The sequence below is a fragment of the Chiloscyllium plagiosum genome, chromosome 20 (genome assembly GCF_004010195.1).
Source record: "Chiloscyllium plagiosum isolate BGI_BamShark_2017 chromosome 20, ASM401019v2, whole genome shotgun sequence".
NCBI lineage: Eukaryota > Metazoa > Chordata > Chondrichthyes > Orectolobiformes > Hemiscylliidae > Chiloscyllium > Chiloscyllium plagiosum.
In genome coordinates, this window is record NC_057729.1 from 41196867 (window position 1) to 41218530 (window position 21664).

Consider the following 21664-nt stretch of genomic DNA (forward strand, 5'->3'; position numbering starts at 1 on the left):
AATTTGCTTGTGCAGTATTTAATAGCAAGGTACATTGTATGTTTTAGACTTTTGTACGTCTCTACAATCAGAAGACTGATCAGGAGGTCGTTTTTGTGGCAGAACCAGACAGTAAAAAAGTGTACAAATTTGACCTAGATGTGGCTGAAAGAAAATCTGAATTTAACTCAGTTTCTGGAACCTATTCCCTCTTTTTGATCATTGGAGATGCAACAATTGAAAACCCAATTCTCTGGCACCTGGTAAGTCTTTGTTCTCCAGTTGAAAATTATTTATTTTTCAAAGATGTTAATACTCATGGAAGTGAATCCTATGGCTTTTATTTTAACAATCCCAGTAATTTTCTGACTATGTTTACGTTGCTTGGATGTGTTTGATAAACCAAGACTTGAAGTTTTGCAGTTATACTGATAATGTTTGAGGGTATGATTTCATTTTAATGTATGCTGTTTGTTCTCAGAATGCTAACATTACAAAGCTGTTTTACAATTGACTGAAAATAACCAGAGTGCTTGATTATGTTTTCAGAAAAATAAACTACCATTGTTTTATCCCTCTTGTTACAGGCAAAATAGTTTTAATTTCTTTGTCCAGTGCAGTAAAGTGAAAAACAAAATATGATCACTACCTTTTTGAGCATACCTTTGATCTTAAGCTCAGTGAATATTGTGCTCAGCACACCTCATCCATTAGAGCTCCCGTCCTGTCATAATATCAGAATGTACAGTTCTTTTTCTTATTACTGAATGGCATTTGTATTTTGAGCTTTTCTTTTCTACTACATGACTCCAGAGCAAAGTTCACACATGCTATATTGAACACTAGAATTCACTGTCAGTCAAATTACCTAATATCACAGTACAAAGGAAGGAAATGTTCCATGATTCAGGACAGTTAGAACTCCATCTGATTGCCAATCCAATCTTCACCCATACTCAAAGTAACTGTGCATCCAAGCCAGTTAAAACTTATGCATCCTGCTTTTAAAAAAAAATCAGAATTAGTTTTCTCATGTATTTTGTATTTAATATTTTCAAAATGTAACTGCAGTAGAAAATAGTAGAAATTGTAACAATTTATCCCTTAGTAAGCACATTTATCAGTTTGGCTTGTTTTCTAATCCAAATTTACAGTAATCTCAATGAGAACCCACATTTGGTTATTGAATAATATTCATCTAAAGCATAGTAAGTCCAATAGAATCCCTTTGTGAAGTATTAGATTGTCATTGTGTCCAGTTCAGTGTTTTTGATGCATTGTGGACTCTATATATTCTAATATTTAGAAACAAATAACAAACACAACTATGGGATTTGTCAGTCCATCTGCTATGCTGTTTACCAACTCACATAATTGTTCCATGGAGTTCTATAAAGGAGTTTTGTGATTGTTCAAGTCCAGTCAAAACAAAGTATAAGGGTAAATGTTTATTACTCCTAATACCTAATGAGCTCCAGAGTTGGTCGTGTTCAGTGCAAAACTGTTTAAAAAAATTGATTGGAAACCAGAGTTAAAATGGCTGTCTAAAGTATTTTTGTGAAATTCATCACATAAAAATTGTTAGGCACTCTTTCTGTGCAATGCATCAGAATTATTAACCTACAACAACTGGTCTTGTGAAAGTAGTTGTTGTCAAACATCTTGTAATTAATTAGTCCTTTGCTATCAAATGTGAAAACTGGTTTTTTGAAAGCTACTAGTTTTCAGTTCACTAACTGGATTTCTAACTCTGTTTCTAATCCTCCTTTAAGATGTCCTTTCAAGCCAACGCCTTTAACCAGGCCTGGCCAAATATATCTCCATATGTCTCCGTATGTTTTTATTTAACCAGACTTCTATTAAAGACTTTGGAATGATTTATTATGTTCAAGAAGCTATGCATGTATATTTTTCTTATTTAAATGGAACAGGATATTTTCAGCATTAAGTAATTTTGATTGATTACAGTAAAGTTATAATGCGAAAAATGCACCATTTGTACAACATTAAAGGAATTCACTGGGGGTGGGTTGGGGGGAATAGCTTTTCATGCCTTAAACTCTTTCATGTTCTAAACATGTGCTTTAGACAACTTAACTTGGCATGAAATATTTCAGTTGTTTGTAATTCAAGCACAAAACTAGGAAGTCACATTACGACCAAGACTTTTGTTATGAGTTTTTTTTTAAATGCAAGCAGTAAATCTACATTTTTTTTAAATTCCCTCCTAGGCTGATGTTGCTATTAAGTTTCCTGATGAAGAGGTTCCAACTCCTGTGCAAACTCAGAATGTCTTTGCCCCTAAGCCTGAAATTCAGGTAAAACTTGGTAAAGTACCCCTAAACAAATGTCAATAAAATAAAATGTTGTGTTGTTAGAATGTTATACTGTTGATTAGAAAAACAAGATGTTTTACAGTGTACACAATGAATTGTACTAATTACGTAACTCATACCACATGTGACCACCTGTAGATTATTATGTATTTCCTTGAGATAATACCACATTTTGGACAGAGGTGTTAAATATGCCGGTGATGTCTCTAAATCCAGTCGATGCATCAATTTAACATACAGACCCATTTTTAAACACACAATTTATGCAATCAATAACCCAAAGAGTGGCATAAATTAAATTTATAGTACAGGAACCACAACCCACAACCAAATGTAAACTATTCTTCATCGTGCTTCCAGCTGTGAGCTATCAGATCCAATTGCACATGAATACAACATATTAATTTATCTAAGCTTGAAAGAGTAAAGTTCAGTATATGTTGCCAGTGTGTATAAGTTTGTCTTACTCAATATGTTTAGCCATACTCAATAGGTATCAATATTCCTCTTTACAAATTGCAGTGTCCTCTTGCCTCAGTTATTCCTTGTCTGTGTTCTAATCGCTATTTGCCTAATGGAATGATTAATCATCTCTGTTCACTCTTATTGTGGCATCTAAAATTAATGATCCTGGCTATCCGATCTGAAGGGATAGTCTTTCTTTAAAGTCTCTATATGTAACCATAATTTCATATTCTTGAAGTTATTTTTTGCTGTTAGTTCTCTATGGTTTTACTGTCCGTTCAATAATCGGACTGCAAGCTTACTATAAGGTTTTATTCTCTGTCACTTACCCCAACTTTCCATTGTCCTCTTCAATAGCTTTGCATGCCTGCCGATTTTTGGGAAATTACAGATTTGGATTGCTCTGTTCATCTACACTCTTCACTATCTTTTGTATTTTACTCAGTCACACATTACTTGTTCTTTTTCCAGTATAAATCAAATTTTTTATATTTTCCTTTTTTTAATATGCATCCCCATATATTAAATTTCATCTTGGCACACCCATCATTTATCTACCAGGGGCTTTTTTGACCTTAAACGTCCAATTTTCAGACTTTACCTCCCATGTTCTCTTTGGTTGTACTGTAAATGCTGGTGGCAGAGCATGGCATGGCAGGGTCAAAGGGAACAGTTTGATATCTGGTTCTGGTGTCCCTGTTGGAACTCTACTAGCATGTTGATCTGCATGGTTAATGTTAACTATCCTTTCTTCTGGCAGACTCCAAGGTCAGGCATCTATTCCAACTTGTTACCTTCCTACGTCCAGCCTTGTTTTGTTGACTGCTAATATCAATGCCAATTAACCATCTTCTGTTCCCATCAAAATGCACTTGCAAGATAGAGGAAGGTTTTTAAATCTGAATTGTCATCTTCTCTTTTTCTACTGAGTGAATTTAAAAAGACTTGGGTATTTTTAGCCTGATCCATTGTTTCTTCTTGTGATTGGGCAAGCTTTTACCACATTGCAACCCCCAGCTTTCCCAACCCCATCCCCCAGTTATCTTCCCACTCTTTCAGAATCTATGAATGGGACATAATAATGCAAATGTGTTGATTGTTTTAATGTAAGAAAATGATTTTTAAATGTTAGCTGCAATATAGTCATTGATTTTCTTTTAGACTCTGCTTGTTTTTTGAAAATAGTAAGCATTTAAATATTATTCTCTTCACAGCACCTGTTTCGGGAGCCTGAAAAGAAGCCACCCATTGCAGTCTCAAATACTTTCACTGCCCTTGTTCTAGCACCTCTCTTACTGCTTATAATTCTGGTACGTAGTAGCTTTGTCCAAGTTTTTAAGATTGTGTGCTTTGACTGGAATTTTAATTCGAGTGAACTGGCCTCAAATTAACTAAGAAAAGACATTTTAGCCATGTGATTTTGCTGAGGTCTTATAAGGAACTATGAATTGCATATTTTAATATTAAAATTAAAGATTATTTAATGTTATCTTTTATTACTCTGAGAAGAGTCAATCAACTTCTGAGAAAAATGCTCTTGTAATTAAAAGCATTGAAAGGTTTTCAGTTCATTATGGGGTCCTGTGGGAAATGTCTTCACGGCCTGCTGACACTTGATCTTAACTATTTGAGAATTTTATTTTTATTCATTCAGGGTATGTGGGCTTTGCTGACATAGCAAGCATGTATTGATCATCCTTAGTTGACTTTGAGAAGGTGAAGGAGTTGCTATCTTGAACTGCTGCAATCCACTTGATGTAGGTAGAGCCACAATGCTTTTAGGATTTTGACCCAGTGACAATGAAAGAATGGCAATATATATCCAAATTTAGTTACAAGGAACTTCGATTATCCGAACGAGATGGGCGGGCACTATTTCGTTCAGATAATTGATTATTCGGTTACTTGATTTCCTCTGGGGCTCGGAGTTTTCTGTGAAGTCTGCTCCCCGTTCAGGAGATTAGGCAAAAGCACGTCGCGCGCGAACCACCGCCTGCTGGCCCCCAATCCCACCCAACCCCAACTCCATCCGCTCCTGCCCAGCCGGCCCCACCCCCGCCAACTCCATCCGCTCTGCCAACTCCATCCGCTCCCCCTGCCCGCCCCCAACCTTATCCGATCCCACCCCAACCCTGTCTGCTTCCGCCCCTGCACGACCCCAACCCTGTCCTCTCCCACCCCGCCCACTGTGGTTAGTGGCTAGGAGGGTAGCTTGCTAACGTTGGCTTGTATTTGCTGCTCTTGTCCATCGAGGTGGTCATACAGCTGTAGTTTTTACAGCATGGAAAGAAGCCTATTGTGGTCGCTGAGCATACATCAAACATAATTTCCAACACTTGCTCCATGGCCTTGTGTGCTATGGTTTTCACGTGCTCATCTAGTAGCTCTTAAATGTCTTCAGAGTTCTTGCCTGTATCACACTTCAAGGCAGAGTATTTCAGATACTGAAAACAATTTGAGTGAAAAGAAATCTCTCAAATCCCCTTAAACCTCCTGCTGCCTAGCTTAAAACTGTGCCCTCTGATTATTGAGCACTCTATTTAATCAGGTCCTCCCCTCAGCCTTCTCTACTCTAAGGAAAACAACCCCAACCTATTTAGTCTCTCTTCATAGCTGAATTACTCCAGTCCAGTGAACCTATCCTGCACCCTCTCTAGTGCGTTTGTATCCTTTCTATGTGTAATGACCAGAACTGTACACTGTCCTCCAACTGTGGCCTCCTCCATTAGAACATCCTTGCTCTTGTATTCAATGGCTTGATTAATGAAGGCATTCTTAACCACCTTATTTACCTGTCCTGCTGACTTTAAGGAGCTAATGGACATGCACACTAAGGTTGCTTTGATCCACTGTACTTCAATGGGTTCTATCGTTCTCTGTCTTGTTAGTCCGCCTAAAATGCATGACTTTACACTTTTCAGAGCATTAACATCTACATTACCGATCTGTGATTTTCTACTAGGCTCCCCTGTTATATCTCCCCCACCAACTCTCCCGCACCAGTCTTGTCCTGGACATTTTCATCTGGGATGTTATTGAAAGCTTACTAGAATGAGACGGGCATGTGATCTCTCCCATTTCCTGTGTGCACATATTGGTAGATCTATGTAAGTTAGCTGTGGATTGTCTCTGATGCAGACCAAACTACATTTACAAATCGACTGCTGCTCTGGCTACCTGATCTACTGCAGAAAACTATCAGAAGAAATCCCTTGCTAAGGCAAGACCGACTTCTGGAGTGGTGTAAATACTTTGAACTTAGTTTCTGATTGCATTTTGAAATTGATTATTAACTTCAGTGGAGAAGGGCCCACGATGTCCTCTGTTCAATTGAATAATTCATGATCAGAGTTTCATGAGAAGTTGAACTGATCATCCCAAACCCATTTGCACAATAACTATGACAGGGGAGTTATGCTCTTTTGCTCAATGTCCTCTAGAGTAACGTACATGCTGTTTTTACAATCTTCATGTGTACTGAATTTTACAGTGACAACATCATGTCATTGTAACTATTCAGTTTTTAATTAAAAGATTTGTCAAACTGAGTAGAATACTCTTAGATTCAATTTTGACTCTGTGATTTTCATTTCAATTGCAATATGAATGTTTTGTAATAAAAATACTGTTACTTTTATACATTTTAAAAATACTAATTTGAAGCTAAATGAAATTGGAAGAGTTGAACATGTTGGAATTTGTTTCTTATACTGTCATCAAGTTAAGCTTTAATCCTTTAGGAATGATTGGAATACTCCAATTAGACAAAGATGAATTTAGTTTAGAATTAGCTGAACTGAATAATTTTGGATTCAGTTTCACATAAAGAATGAAGAGAACTCAATTACTATGGTAAATTTAGTAATTGCATAACCTTAACGACTTTGGCTGCTATCAGCGAGGCTTTTACGAATTGCTTTAGATAGCACATAAGAAAAACCGACAAGCATATGGTCAGATCCACATAGTTGCATTTATTTCGAGAAAGGCAATTGTTGCATTTAGCCTTATGCAAATGCATTTTCCTGCAAAGAATCTAAATTCTCAAAAATTGTCTCCTTTTTAATGAGCTGAAGCTGTAAGTTTAATGTACAAGATGAGTTGATCGTCAATGTGAGACTTTATTACTGTGCTGATTCATATTAACTAAGCATAGTCTAAGTAAATAATATGCTTAATATCTATTTCAGGTATGAGAGGTACTTTGAGGATAAAACTGAAAGTATATGAAATACTTTTTTTAAGTATTAGTATCAATAAATAAATTGAGATTTTCAACTACCAGTAACTAAACTGCTTGGGACCAGCTTCAAAATCAGTCCTACAGAAAATGAACCTGACTTTAGAAAAAGTGATATTGAGCTGAAGAGTCAGCATTATCTTTGTTCGAAAAATAAGAAGCTTAGAAATAAGTAATTTCTGTATGTGACAAACAATTTCCACGGAAATGGCATGTACACCATGAAGACTTGTGATTGCAATGCCTTCGGGGTTTCATTTCAGGATTTTCCTGATAAGAGTCATAGAGATGTACAGCATAGAAGCAGACCCTTTGGTCCAACCCGTCTGCATGAAAATGTTGCCCCTTAGGTCTATTTTATATCTTTCCCCTCTCACCCTTAAACCTATGCCCTCTAGTTCTGGATTCCCCGACCGCAGGGAAAAGACTTTGCCTATTTACCCTATCCATGCCCCTCATAATTTTGTAAGCCTTTATAAGGTCACCCCTCAGCCTCCGACACTCCAGGAAAACAGTCCCAGCCTGTTCAGCCTCTCCCTATAGCTTAAATCCTCCAACCCTGGCAACATCCTTGTAAATCTTTTCTGAACCCTTTCAAGTTTCACAACATCTTTTTGATAGGCAGGAGATGTTTGGGGTGTTCAGATTACAGTTTTCTGATCTTTTGCATTATTATTCTAAAATGGTTTGGGACCCATTTTTTGGAGGTGGGGGTGAGATTCAGTTATCTGTAGCAATATGCTTTCAGCAACCTTAGGCAGCCTAGCGAGTCTGAGGGAGATCGTCCACAGGAATTGCTCTTTTTTTGCTTGAGCTTCCCAAGAATTAATGTTACTGGCAGCAGACTTGCTGAAAGTTGCATCATTTTTGGATTTGATGGGCTTTCTTTGCCATCCTTTACACTTTGCCCTGTACGAAGTTGTGCAAGTTAAAAGAATGAGTGAAATATTTTAAAGAAGACATGTTGAACTGTACATTGTGATATATTTTGAGACCTGTTTGTGTTTGTGAAAGTAATATTTACTTTTGCAGATTGTGTTTTTTAATTTTAAAATGTTTTCTGCAGTGGATCAAACTTGGTGTCAATATCTCTAATTTCACCTTTTCTCCGAGCACCATCATCTTCCATTTGGGCCATGCTGGTGAGTTTTTAGAAAGTTAAAATTATGATTTAATACAAGTGAACAAGATTATGATCGGCTTAGAAAGGGTAAACAAAGAATGCTCCTAGTGGCTGACTCTCTGCTAATTCTTGAAGGTTTTGGGAAAGAGATACAGGAGATATGGGAAGAAAACCTATTGTTTTTAAATGCATTAAATGGTCATGACTTAAAAATTGCTGTTTGCAAGTGTAGTGGAAGTAAAGATAATGTAAGTAAATCCAACTGGCACTCAAAGGGAATACAATTGTGAGGTCACTGGAATAAAAGAGGGAAATAGAACCGTAATTTGTTACTTTGAAGAAAGTCAGCATGGAGCTTTAGGGGTTAAATGGGCTCCTCTGCAAGCTAATGATTGTATGATGAGCAAATGTGGTACCTTTTTAAAAAGAAAACTGATATCAGGGATATAACACCAAAATAACAAATGGAACAAGTACTTATAGTGAGTTTTCTATTAAATGTGTGCCCAGGTACTGGACTTAACTTAGGCAAAAAAGGAATAATAAAATTACATCTGTCACAGGATAGTTAAAATTGTGCATGAAATTGCCCTTTGTTTCTTTCCACTCCTCCAATATTTTTCTGGATGTCAATCTGATATTATGTCTGCTATGACTATAAGCTGAAGTTGGATTGTGCAGTTGTGCAGAGCATCTGCTGTGTACCTGATTTCCTGCAGTGGATCAGTATTTAACCACAACGATGGAATTTGCTATGTAGTTCTACTCAAACATTTATCAAAATTATTTGAAGGAAAGTTGAAGAACAGATTTGGAAATCTTTTATTTAAAACCTCCTTTTTTTTTCTCTAATGTTGTGGGAATGTTGCATTTACACACCCAATTGTTGTAGGTTTTGTTTTGTGTTCCACAAGCTCAAAAAAGAGCATTATATTCAGAAATATTCCATTGTAATTTAATTTTCAAAACATATGTTGAATTTTGAAGCTATTTTTAATTAACACGGTTGACTATTATATATTGTGCTAGACAAATGAATATTCAACGTTCAGGTGTCACTTGTACCTTTCCCTATTCAAGCAGTTTTGAGACAAAATGAAAGACAGCTTGCCTGCTTTATTTCTGGCCATTGCTGGACCAGAATGAATTTAACTCATTTGAAGAATTTTGAAGTCTGCTTTTAAAAAAAATCAGAAATTAAAATCTGTTAGTGTTAAAAAATTGTGACAATGGCAATAAGGTTGTTGTGATTTTATAACAAATTCCCCAAAGTTATTTGGAAAATTAAACCTGCTATATTATCAGGTTGATTTTTGACTCAGTCATTTCAGAGAGAATTAAAATTATCAAAGCACTAGTAGCTGTTCAATGAGGAGAACAATACTCTGTCCTTTAAGGATATTTGGAAAGGCGAATCAAATGGCAGCCATGCTATTACTGCTGTGTCTTGAGAGTTTTTTTCTTTTAAATGCATTTTCTTTCAAATTTAACAAATCTTATTGATCTGAAAGCAATGGTCTTAGGCACAATTTTAAGTGTTACTTAGAGGTTTTACGTTAGCATAACAACAGACGAGATTACATCTCCAAGAACCAATTGCAAATAATGAATTTAATGTATACAAAAATTCCCCAAGCCAGTACTGCTAAAAGTGGAATTTACCTGTCCCTCACATTGCGGTTATCAAATACCCGCCTGAAATCTGTCATTGAGCAAATCCTTGCTTTCAATTGCGCATTCCACCGATTCCCTTCCCACAGTAATGCCCGTTTAAACTGCCTGACATCCCCATGCTGTGGAACTCCAGCAGCCCATCTATAACACTGCTAAACTTCAGGATCCCATTCAACACCTCAGTAAACATTCTGGGTTGGTAATGTCTTTACTGCCTTAAATTGTCATTTATTTACAGTAATATTTACCTTGTCATGATTATAGGGCATCCTATCAATATAAGACAATGTCTTTTACATTGTATGAACAATATGATGGGATGTCTGCTTGTTAATTATTTACAAGATCTTAAAGTGGGAGCTTAGTCATTTAATTACCTGTGTATGAAATAACCTTAACATCACTTGGGCGAATAGGTTGCCATTTTGAAATTGTGCAAAATTTTATTTATTTCAGAAATTGTCACCATTCCCTGTGATTTAATCATTTTTGATTATTTTGCTTGCATTGAGTTGTGTTTTTATTCCTCCATTGTTGCAAAATTATTTGTTAGGCAAGAAGAAAATATTAGGCACAAGCGGAAAGTGAGAATGAAGTTACAACTTGATGTAAAGACACCAATGAAAATAAAACAATGACATGAAAAAAATCTTAAATACAATACAATTGAACTAATTTAAATCCTAGTTTTGTATGTACTTGGGAAAGACCGCAGGGGCTCCATATTTAGCTTCATTGTGGACAGGTATGAAGGCTTACGCTGCAAAATTTGGCTATTAATATTGGTTGTCATTGCTAAGTGCTTTAAGAGTCATTGCATTATTTTTATTGATTGGAAATCCAAGTCAAACTGTATTTAGTTTTCTAATGTCTCGCAATTAATTGACTTGGAACCATGCCAGCCTATATGTTTTGGGAGAGAAATGGTATTCAGTAATGATGGTGTACAATTTGAAGTCTGGATCTGCTAGTCTTCTAATAAGTAGTTTAAAGATTTGAAGAATTGTGGTGCAGGTATTTTAATAGTCTAATGTTTCAGAGAATTAGTGAAGTCAGATGCTCCATACAGATAGCTGAAGTTTAAACATTTATGTTGCTTGAAAAGAAAATCTGAATACAACTATCAGTGTTTGCTAAAGAACTTAATGAGCACATACAGCATCCTCATTTTGACCTGGTCAGTGAAGTATTTAGCTGCTCACAGATTAAATTCAGCATAAATGATCTCTATACTGATAATACTAAAAGTTTCCTTTTGCTCTGCTTCCATCAGGAATGTTGGGACTCATGTATGTATACTGGACTCAACTGAACATGTTTCAGACTCTGCAGTATCTTGCTATACTTGGCAGCATCACATTCTTTGCTGGGAACAGAATGTTAGCTCAGAAGGCAGTAAAGAGGTAAGGAATTCTCATCCAGCCCAAATACTTTGTTGTTTCTTTATCACTGTATGTTTGATTGTTTTAAGCTAAATGCTTTTAAAGGAATTTTTAAATTACAGTTGACATTGAATATTTTATTGATGTTATAAAGAAATTAAATATTTAACTTCCAGCATGCAGACACTTTCAGATAATCAAGATTTTAGAAATCCACAGAGGGCCAATTTGTTGGAAGGTGGAAGTTTCACCCTGCGCATCTAAACTGTGGAGTTTGCTGTCTTTGATTGCGATCTCAACATAACTGAGAATATAAACTATGGGAGATCCATTACAGCCTTAATTAAAGTGGGCTGATCTGGAAAGATGATGGGAATTACACAGATAATAAGATTTTGCAAAGAGTGATTTTGATTCCTGATTCTCAAACTTCATAATCACTACATGCAAGTTCCAGTGTAAACAGAAAAAAAACTAATTGCACTATAATGTATAGCAATAGTTTTTAGATAACCTATCACAGATACTTGAAACTTTAAAAAAAATTCTTGTATTGGGTGTGGGCTTCAATGGCAAGGCCATTGATTAGTCCTGGGTGCCCTTAAACTGATTAACTCTCGAGGCCATATAAAATAGGGATGGCAGATTCCCTTCCCTAAAGATTAGTAGTGAATCAGGTATGTTTCTACACCAGTCAACAATGGTTAATGGTGGCCAAGTTTTAGTTCCAGTTTTTTTTATTGAATTCATATTGCATCATCTGCCACAGTGGGATTTGAACCCATTTTCCCAGAACATTAGCATGGGGCTCTAGATTGCTAACAGCTTTTCCCTCCAATTATCTTTCCAGCACTGCAGGTCTCCTCCCAGGCCCACGAGCGTAACCGTGAAGTGGCTGCTTGCGAGATCAGCATAAATGGAACTTAGTCAGAATGTTGATTACTAACTCAAGCTGCCTGCGCTATTTACGTAGCCCACTTAGCATAGTAAAACATCCCATGTGAAAGCATGTGAACGAAAGATTAATGCTGAGCAACATGTGTTAGATAAAAAGATGTATACCAAAAACTTTGCATATGAAGTGGGTTTTAAAAAAGCATCCTGATGGTTGGGAGAGGGGTAATAAAGCTATTTGCCGCTAAATACAGCAGCTATACTTATGAGAACACAAATAACTGACGTGATAGGATATCCAGTGTATTGTTGACTGCATATATGTTTGTACGAATCTGCAGAGCATTTATGTGAAGTAATTGCCAAACAGTCAAGGCCAAGTGCAAAGCAATGTAATTATTCTATCTAAAATGCCTTGTTTAAAGTCCTCTTGCTGTGTGGTTGAGACAGCATTTTGACTTTTTGCAGAAAACTTGAACAAGGTAACTCCATATGAATGGTAGGTCAATAATGGCCAGCTCCCAATCAGGTCTGCAAAAATTAATCATAAATCAATTCAACTTGGGCAATTATTGGGACAGTTGTAATGCAGCTGAATGGACTAGCTGGGATTAGTTGATAACGGACAGTGGTTATTCAAGTTGGAAATATCCAATAGTAGTGCTTTCTAGTACATCTCCGCAAGTGTAATTTTTCTAATAAAGGAAGCTAAAATCTCGACCAGGGCCTGCTGAATGAAACTTATTGTAATAAAGTATTCAATCATATCAAGGAACTAAATTGATGTGAAAAATTAGGCTTTTCCTGCTTCTTGTTTGGTGGCAGTCAGTCCCAAATATTGCTGTGAAAAAATTTGTGCCCGGATGCATGATTATTTGAAAAAAGGAGGAAACGCAAGGCATTTTATCAAAAAAAAACTGACTTGATAGATTATTAGGATTCATGTATTTTTAAATAATGATATTTTTGATTCTTTTCTGACTGCTGTTTATAGAACTGAGGAAAAAAATCTCAAAACAACTTTCAAAATAGTTTTGCCATATCTTTCAACATTCAAAAAGTTCTTGACCCTAATCTCCTTCCCCATCCAGGATATACTGCACTGAGTGCTACTGCTCAGTGTGTTTGTATACCCAACTGTGCTGAGCAAATTAATAATATAGGGTGTTTCAGAGTGTTGGCAGGGTATTTGGTGGGGAATTTTGATTCAGTTGGCTTTAGGAGTCTGAAATATTTAAAACTGTATTTTACTCCAATCATTCACTGTCTCAAAATTTAAATTATTTGTAGCAGAGCTGCCTACCATAAATGTGTTTCATTGCTCACTCATGCAATTAAATTTATTGTGTACCACAAAAATGATTAGAAGACTGTGGCATTTGGGCTGAAAAATGCAAAAAAATACCTTTTTTTTAATTCAGAGAAGGCCAAATCTAGTAGCTGTTCAAAACTCAAAAGAAACACATTATTGTAAGTACTCTGTGCTAAAGTGTTGTTCCATGGCAAACCCAACACTTAAAACTTTTCCTTTTACAATCGTTGGGAGTTAACACATTGCAGTTTAGTATTATTTTGGGCAGTCCATATTATTTGACCTCAAGAATAATATGCATTTGTTAAATACATTTGACATTGAACGAACTCAAAAACAAGGCTAAGGACAGAATTTTGAGCAAGATCCAAAAGGAGAAAGAAGTGGATTGAATTGCCATTACTGAGATATAGGGGTGTTGTGAGAATGAGGTATGCCATGAACCAGAACCAGCTATGTTGGAGGGATCGAGAGTGACTTATGAACTAAAAACATAGCAATGGGAATTTTAATTTCAATGTTTTGGAGGTCCCAAGCGAAACTGTAGCTTAAGCACTAGAGACTAACATGACTTGGTGCAGGATAAGATGTGAATAGTGAAGTAGTGGGAGCAATGCCCATTACTATGATGGAAGCTGGGTCATCGGCAAAGCAGTCAAATGAACCTGAGATGGTGGTCAGAGGGCAGAAAATTGTTTCAGTCATTGTGTTGTGCTCAAAAGCAAGTCTTTTGCACATTGTCTACTGAATCTTTCTTCCTCCCTGTCCCAAAAAAACTTTTCTCTGTTCTTTTTGTTGGTGATAACTTGTCTTCCAGCAGTTTTGCTATCTGTTATTCATCATCTATAATAATTTGCACAAATATTTTAGTTTGCATATATATTAGCTTTATCAACAGATGTTAGCTCATGAGCTAACAGTGTGTTTCTCTTCCATTGACAAAAAATAACAGGAGTAAATTATAAAATAATTAAATATATTTGAGATGTCAAAGAGCTTTGTATTTTCTCTTCCGTAGAATGCCATTTTATATTCTTGGAACGTTCCAGAAAACGTGGCTGTTTTTATACCCATTTTACATTTCGCAAGTCGTAATGTATACGACTATGGATTTGTAATTTATATTTTTTGTATGTTTATACATACATACAGAAAATACAAATTACAAATTCATAACTTTCTGTTATTTTCAAGGCAAGTATAAGGTGTTGCTTTCCAGATGCAATTCGATTGGTCAAACTGCTTGAATTTATTCAAAACACACTATTCTTACACTGCAGTTAAACAGACAAAATAAAAAGAATTGGCTGAAATGAAATTCTATCAAGGTGCTTAACAAAATGATATATACATTAACTACTAATTAACTGTTCCAATGTAGTAATATCCCATAAACACAGTCTTGACAAAGGCAAATTCAGTAAAATAGAAGTTCCCATATGCAGTTCCAGCAGCAGGAAGAGAACCCCAGCTTTTAGCTATAACAGAAATGGGGGTAAGAGCTTCCACATCCAGCTTCAAGACCCTAAAAACTGTAGAAAGCTAAAACTGAATTCCTGGTTCTGAGGGAACTTGATCTCATCCATTCAGACTGCTATTGTTCCAATGTTTTTTGAAAAACCCAAGGCCTCACAAGCTATTTATTTTATTGCCCTTGAGCAGATCTCTTGGCACCTCTGCTTCAACCTTTTCTTCCCTCAAAATGAAAACAGGACAAAATACACCTCCGTAAAGCCATAATATAGTCACAAAATTTAATCTTTATCACTGATGTTTCTACTGTTTTAACCCCCCCACCACCACCACCCCATCCTTTTGAAGACAATGTAAGTCTTATTCTACACTTGTCCACTTGTAAACAACCATTCCTTCTACCTAGACAGATGTGTTGCCAGGCTGTTCAACCGTAGCGACTCCCAAAGCTGAGCCAATGTATATTAACTGGTTATCAGTGGTTGACAAGATGGTCAGTGAATTTTTCCCACTTTGGTCAAGGCACACCATAGCATACCTTGGATTAGACCTGGCATCTCCCTGGGTCATTTGGTTAACAAATGTTGTGCAGTATACATACACTACTTTTGAGGGATGGTTTGTGCAAATCTACAGAACAAGATGAGGCCATGCTGTACATCAGATTTGTATTGGCCTTTGAAAGAGCCAGTTAACCCAATTGTTTACTGTAGCCCTGCAAATATTACATCCTTTGAAGACATATTTTGTTGCCTTTTGAAACTCTGTTTCCACTGCTTTTCCAGATAATACATTCCCAACCATAACATGTTCTGTGGGGGAAAAAAAGGAAAACTCTTTCTCCCTCTTGATTGTTGATAATTGTGTTTTTTTTCTGTATTTACTCTCAACAAACCCTTCATAATTTTGGAATACTTGTAATAAATGTCTCCTTTACCTACTCTGTTCTAAGGAAAGTGATCCCAGTTTGGTATCTCAGTTAGAGATTCCTGATACCCGTCCATGTTTCCAGGCATCCCCCATTCTTCCGAAAGTGTGGTGCCTGAAATTGGACGTAATACTCCAACTGGACTGTAACTCGTGTTTAGCATTACACCCTTGCTTTTATACGCTTAAAAAGTCATGACACCTTTGTACTTTTTCAACTGCCTTCTCAACATCCTTCTCGTCTTTTGTCCCACATCTCTCCATTCTGTTAATCTCTATAACTTAGCAGGTAACTGTTATAAATAAATGTTTGTTTATGCTGCAGGCTCCTTTGTTCACAGGTGACTGATCGTATATTTTGGATGAATTCCTGTTGGATCTATAATTTTAGAAATGCAGTTAAAGCCACTTAAAAATAGATTACTTGTATTTCCTCATAGGGACTTGGGTCATAGGGGAAATATGTTTTACTGTCACCCAAGGTGCCGTGTTTTGAAATGAAAGGATATAAATAATATGTCTATCATGTTTGACAGTTCTTTTGAATCCTCTAAATCAAATACATCCATCTGACTCATTAGTGATCAGATCTTTAAGTAGAACTAGTGAGTCTTGTTCTCCATGTGTTACTGGAGGACAGTTCTAGACTTGGAAGTGATGTTCCTTATGGTGTAATAGTTTACTGAGGGTCATGATAACAGTAGATTATTTTATAATTCTTATCCAGCTGTCATACTGTATGTATATATGTATGATGTCAAAATGGGCTATGCTATTATGACTCCCCCTTGCACCCCATCCAGACAATTTCACCAGCAGCAACTGCATGATAACTCCTTTAGTAACACATACTGTGATAGTGAGATGTCAATTGGAACCATATGCTGTTTAGTGACAAGTGAAAATGTCAAAGGGTGAGTGTTTTAGCTGTGCATGGACCCATGCATTCAGGAGAGAAGAAAATTGTTTTCTTTTTCATCTACTATGGCTTGAATCCAAATTGAGCTCTAACTAGAAGTTTTATTTAAATTTGTTCAAGCAAATTATGCATGCAGTAAAATGGAGGGAAGAAAATATAAGACTTCTAGGGATTTGGTAAAATCTTCCATGTAAGCTTCAATAGTTTGACCTATCATTAGTGGCAATTCACTGAAGAATGTCTTGCACTGTGAACTTTACTTTGAATCATATTCCTCTGTCCTTAACAACTTTGTCTTTCTAAATCTATATTCCTCTCTCCTTTGCCAGGATTGCAGCAGAACAAAGCAGTAGATTGGCAAAATATAGGACTCTTCGGTAAAAAGGTTTCTAAACAACCTAACCCAAGTAAGGGTTTTAAGCGTATCAGCTGTGTACATATATGTATGTGAAAAATTAGCTTTGCTGATGCATGTGATCCATTAAACATTTCCCATTCCACTATGTACGATAAAAGTTGTTACTGAAATACGTTGCTGTATTAAATTTTAATGTTGGTTTTTAAAATTAAAATTGTCACTGTTGGGATCATTCAGTTCTCTCATCAAATCATAGATACAGGAGTAGGTTATTCAGCCCCTCAATTTCCGATTTGGACAAAGTGCTTTTGCTGTCAGGCCTTACTTGGAAGTGCAATGCTTGTTCAAAACAGAATTTCTTTCAATCTGGTGCCATGACCTTAAACATCAGAGCAACTGACTGCAGTACAATGGGATTCAGGTGCCAAATTGTAAATTCCTTTTCAAAATTTTCCAATTTCAAATTATGTCCTGTTTTTGACTATAGCATTACATTATTTTAACTTGGAATTGAAAAAAGGAATGTATTGTGTCAAAAATTGTAAGCTTTTGATACATTTATACAGAATTAATCCATTGGTATATCAATAATTGTCAGTTCTTTGAAAGTTTGGTCCACTAGCCCCTCTTTGTACTCAATCCTTGAGTTTTAGTATCCTATATTAATACTTTTATTAAAGTCAGCCAATCTAAATAATATGTACTTTACAGAACTGGTTAGGGGACAGAGAGTAAACCCACAAAGGAATGAAATACGTAGTGACTTGTGATATTGCAAGGTTATCCTGAAAACAGCTGCTATAATTTGTACTAACCAAATCAATAATAAGAAATAAGGTAAGAATTTCATAGTAGAGATATGAGAATTTATGGTCATATAACCTGAGCCTTGATGGAATCGAAGATGTACAACATTTGAGCATAGAACGTAATGAATTTCAATATTTCGTCATACCGGCTTGACAAATTGTACTAGTCTTTAATTCTGTTTCTGTTGAATGGGACATGTTTCACCAGTGTTGATTGTAGTCAGTTGCATGTTGTCTTGCATGCTGTGTTGTCATGTTTAAATGTCACTCTTCATTTGTTTATGTCCTTCGAATTACTAATAGGGCACAATTATTCAGGAAAAATATTTTGAACATTTCAGCCTCAGTACAAATGCAATTGAATTTCTTTGAAGTAATAATTGTTAGTTCTAATACGTTAACTTTTCTGGGGAAAAATCAACTATATCCTATTTCCTGTAGAATATTGCTTGAAATGCAATGACTGCCTTAAATGGCAACTTGCAATATGACAAAGATTGCATTTGTAAACTGAGATGACTCAGTAATTTGATAAGTATTTTTATTAGAATTTTTACTTGGATTGTGTCACTTTGAGTTCCATTTTAATTTATGCAAATAATGCTATTACTGGACAATCAGATCTCAGACTGAAATCTGGTTTACTAGTTTATGTTTTGTTTCTTTTTAATAGTGATCTTCCACCTCCAGCACCATCAGCCAGTATCAACAATGCATGCCATCTGCATGATGCACTGCAACAATTTGTCAAGCCCTTTTTGACAGCACTTTTCAAAATATTGCATATTTGGTTTTAACAATAAAATAACTTCATGATGCAAAATTTCCCCTCAAAGCAAAAAGAGAAATCAATTCTTCCTTCTTGTAATACCAAAGCAAGCTAATGTTTTTCAGTGTTTATTATGTCCAATTGGAAAGTTCTCGCAATGCAAAAAATAACCCTTTTATCACTCCAGGAACTCTTATCATGCTAGCTTCTTAAAATAAATGTCTTGGCTGCACACATAGTGACAAGTTAATTATTGTATCCCTCAAATGCAGGCACGCATACTAAAACATTTATTACTTTTCTTGATTTTCCTTCAAAGAATATTATTGCAGGGGCTGACTTGGGTACTTTGCTCTTAGTACTTCTCAATATCTTGATCTGTTTCTCCTTAATTATATGTAATGCATTTTATTTAAAAAATGTAATATTAATCCTTGAATGTCTTTCTAAAGTTTATGTTGAACACAACCAAACCCAACCGTGTGTGCTGGTTCTCAAATTGCTGCGAACTAGTGAGAATTAAAATGCACTGATTCTATTTTACTACATTAAATCTTCAGAATTTTATTTCAAACCAGACAATGACCATCTTCCCTTGAACTTAATGAAATACTGAATCCCCCACTGTCAACATCTGGGCTTACAATTGACCAGAATCGTACCTAAACCTGTCACAGAAATTGCAGGTCATAAGTAACTCACCTTCTAATTCCCTGTCTACAAAACACAAGTCAGGAGCTCCAACATCTTGACATTGTCTAAGATGGAGCAGCCCACTTGATTGATACCCCATTCACCAACTTGAAAATTCATTTCCTCCAGCACCATCAGCCAGTATCAGCAATGCATGCCATCTGCATGATGCACTGCAACAATTTGTCAAGCCCTTTTTGACAGCACTTTTCAATTCTGCGACCTATACCTCCTAGAATAGCAAGGCCAGCAAATGATTGAGAACATGACCACCCACTACCCACAGACAGTGTTTTTTCTTCCCCCAAATATATATGCTACTCATAACATTTGTAAAAGTGGCAACCATGCCTGCAATTTCAGCTCCAAATCATAAACCATTCCAATGTGAAACTATATCAACCCTACATTGTTGCTGGATCAAAGTTCTGGAGCATTTTTATTTTGACAAGACTGTGGGTCTACTTATACCAGGTGAACTCTGGTTTGGGTGTACTCACCACTACCCTCACTGGGAATGGGCAGTAAGTACTGGCCTATCCAGCATGTGCACAACCCATGATGGAATAGATATTAAAAAACCCTGAAGACAAGTTGGCTTTATATAAATTAACTTCTAATGAGTTTATTTTCTGAACCAGTGTTATAATTGTGTACAGTTCTTAAATTTTTCTCTTCTCAAATGTTCAGTTCACGCCATGAATTTAACTGAATTGCTTATTATCATTTTGTGTATCTGACATGGAAATGTCACATTTAAATATTTGCAAATCAATAATGTTATTTAAAATTTGCTTTGAGCAAAAGGTGAGTATTGTAGGATATTTTAAACTAACCTTAAAGGTGATCTTGCAAGTGACTTCAACAGTAGCTCAGAATAGTATGCTTTCTGATATGATTGAAATAAAAGTGGACACTCATTTCATGAAACATGACTGTTTAATCTTTACTAAAAAGAAGAGACTCTCTTTGTCACTTTTAAATTCCTAAATTTGTATACATGCTCTATGTCAGATGTGTTTTGATTATAAAGTTAAACTGTTCAAAGAAAAATAATTATGTAATGTGAGTGGCAGAAGTGCATAGGTTATATATGACAGAAAGCACTACAAATGAAATAGAACCATATCTGTTGAAGGTAGTTCAAGAACTAACTTAGAATTTGCAGAAACTCACATAAGTGATTTACTGATTAGTTTGCTTTAGAAGAATTAATTGTGTTTTTGTTTTGTGTGGTGAGTCAGTCACTGATAAAGGAGTTTATGGTGATAGCTGTTCACATTATGCAGATGTGTTCATTACTTCCTGTGGAGTTTTTTTCCTAAATCAATCTGGTTTTTTCATTTTAGATCAGGGAATTGATAGAAGTTCATGAAGAGGAAACCTCTGAAGCTGAAAAATATTTCTGAAGTTTGAACATGTGCCACCAAATTCTGAAACGTGATTGTAAATTCCTTCTTGAAGTGGTGAAGATGTTTTTGTGTTTTTTTTTAAGAAACTGCACTGATATTTGGTCAATGTGAGGCCAATTCTGATTTCTTTCAAGTAATTGGGTGCATCTCAAGAGTGCTGGCTTCCCTTATGGCTCTATCTCGTACATGTTTTGTAATATCAGTTATGTTTTCTGCAATAAACGTGAGCAGGAAATAAAATATTGTCATTACCTTCATTGAAACATCCATCATTCTTAAATGCATATTGTCAAATTCACATCATCTAACGGAGGTCTTCCATAATCCACTCAGGCATCACTGTCACTGTAAATAATGACCCTGTTGTCAGTCTGCAGTGATTGTAAAAGAACCAGCTAACAGTTAAAAGGTATTTCCTCCAGTGTTTACAGTAAAGAGTCATGGTTAGGCTCCAAGCTTCTCGGTTAGAGGATACATAATGGCATTTGTTCAATTCCTACTGTTGCCATGAATTGCAGTGGATTAACCAGCATTTTTGATTTATTGGCACCTCCTAGTGTATATTGGATAGCATGAAATTTACAATACCTTGGAAATATTTGTCACTTATTTTACAATATAACTACTGTTTACTGGTATTAATGGTATATCATGTAAATCTGTTATGATTTAAAATAACAATTGGTTTACAAAATATGCAATATCTGCATTAATTTAGCATTTCAAGTGTATAAATAAAACTTACATTAGGTAGAATGTTTATTTTCTCAAAAGTTTTGAAGGGCATCAAAAACTTTTTATATGTATAATGACATGGAAAAGTATGTTGGTAAACTCAAATGTCTTGTTACAGTTGATTATACTTGAAGGGAAATTTTAATTGAAATATGGCAGCTTTT

General features: G+C 35.8%; 1 protein-coding gene across 2 annotated transcripts in view; it reads left to right on the forward strand.

Moving 5' to 3' along the window:
- Nucleotides 1-21005, forward strand: part of rpn2 (ribophorin II) — a 53504-nt gene extending 32499 nt beyond the window's left edge. The window contains exons 12-18 of one of the 2 annotated variants that reach the window (XM_043710598.1): nt 48-242; nt 2211-2297; nt 3995-4090; nt 8087-8162; nt 11091-11220; nt 17054-17131; nt 20703-21005. In XM_043710598.1, coding sequence (XP_043566533.1) covers nt 48-242; nt 2211-2297; nt 3995-4090; nt 8087-8162; nt 11091-11220; nt 17054-17105 — 636 coding nt within the window. In that variant the 3' untranslated portion in view covers nt 17106-17131; nt 20703-21005. The remainder of the gene's footprint in view (nt 1-47; nt 243-2210; nt 2298-3994; nt 4091-8086; nt 8163-11090; nt 11221-17053; nt 17132-20702) is intronic. The other variant, XM_043710601.1, reaches the window with a different exon arrangement.
- Nucleotides 21006-21664: the final 659 nt, after the last annotated feature.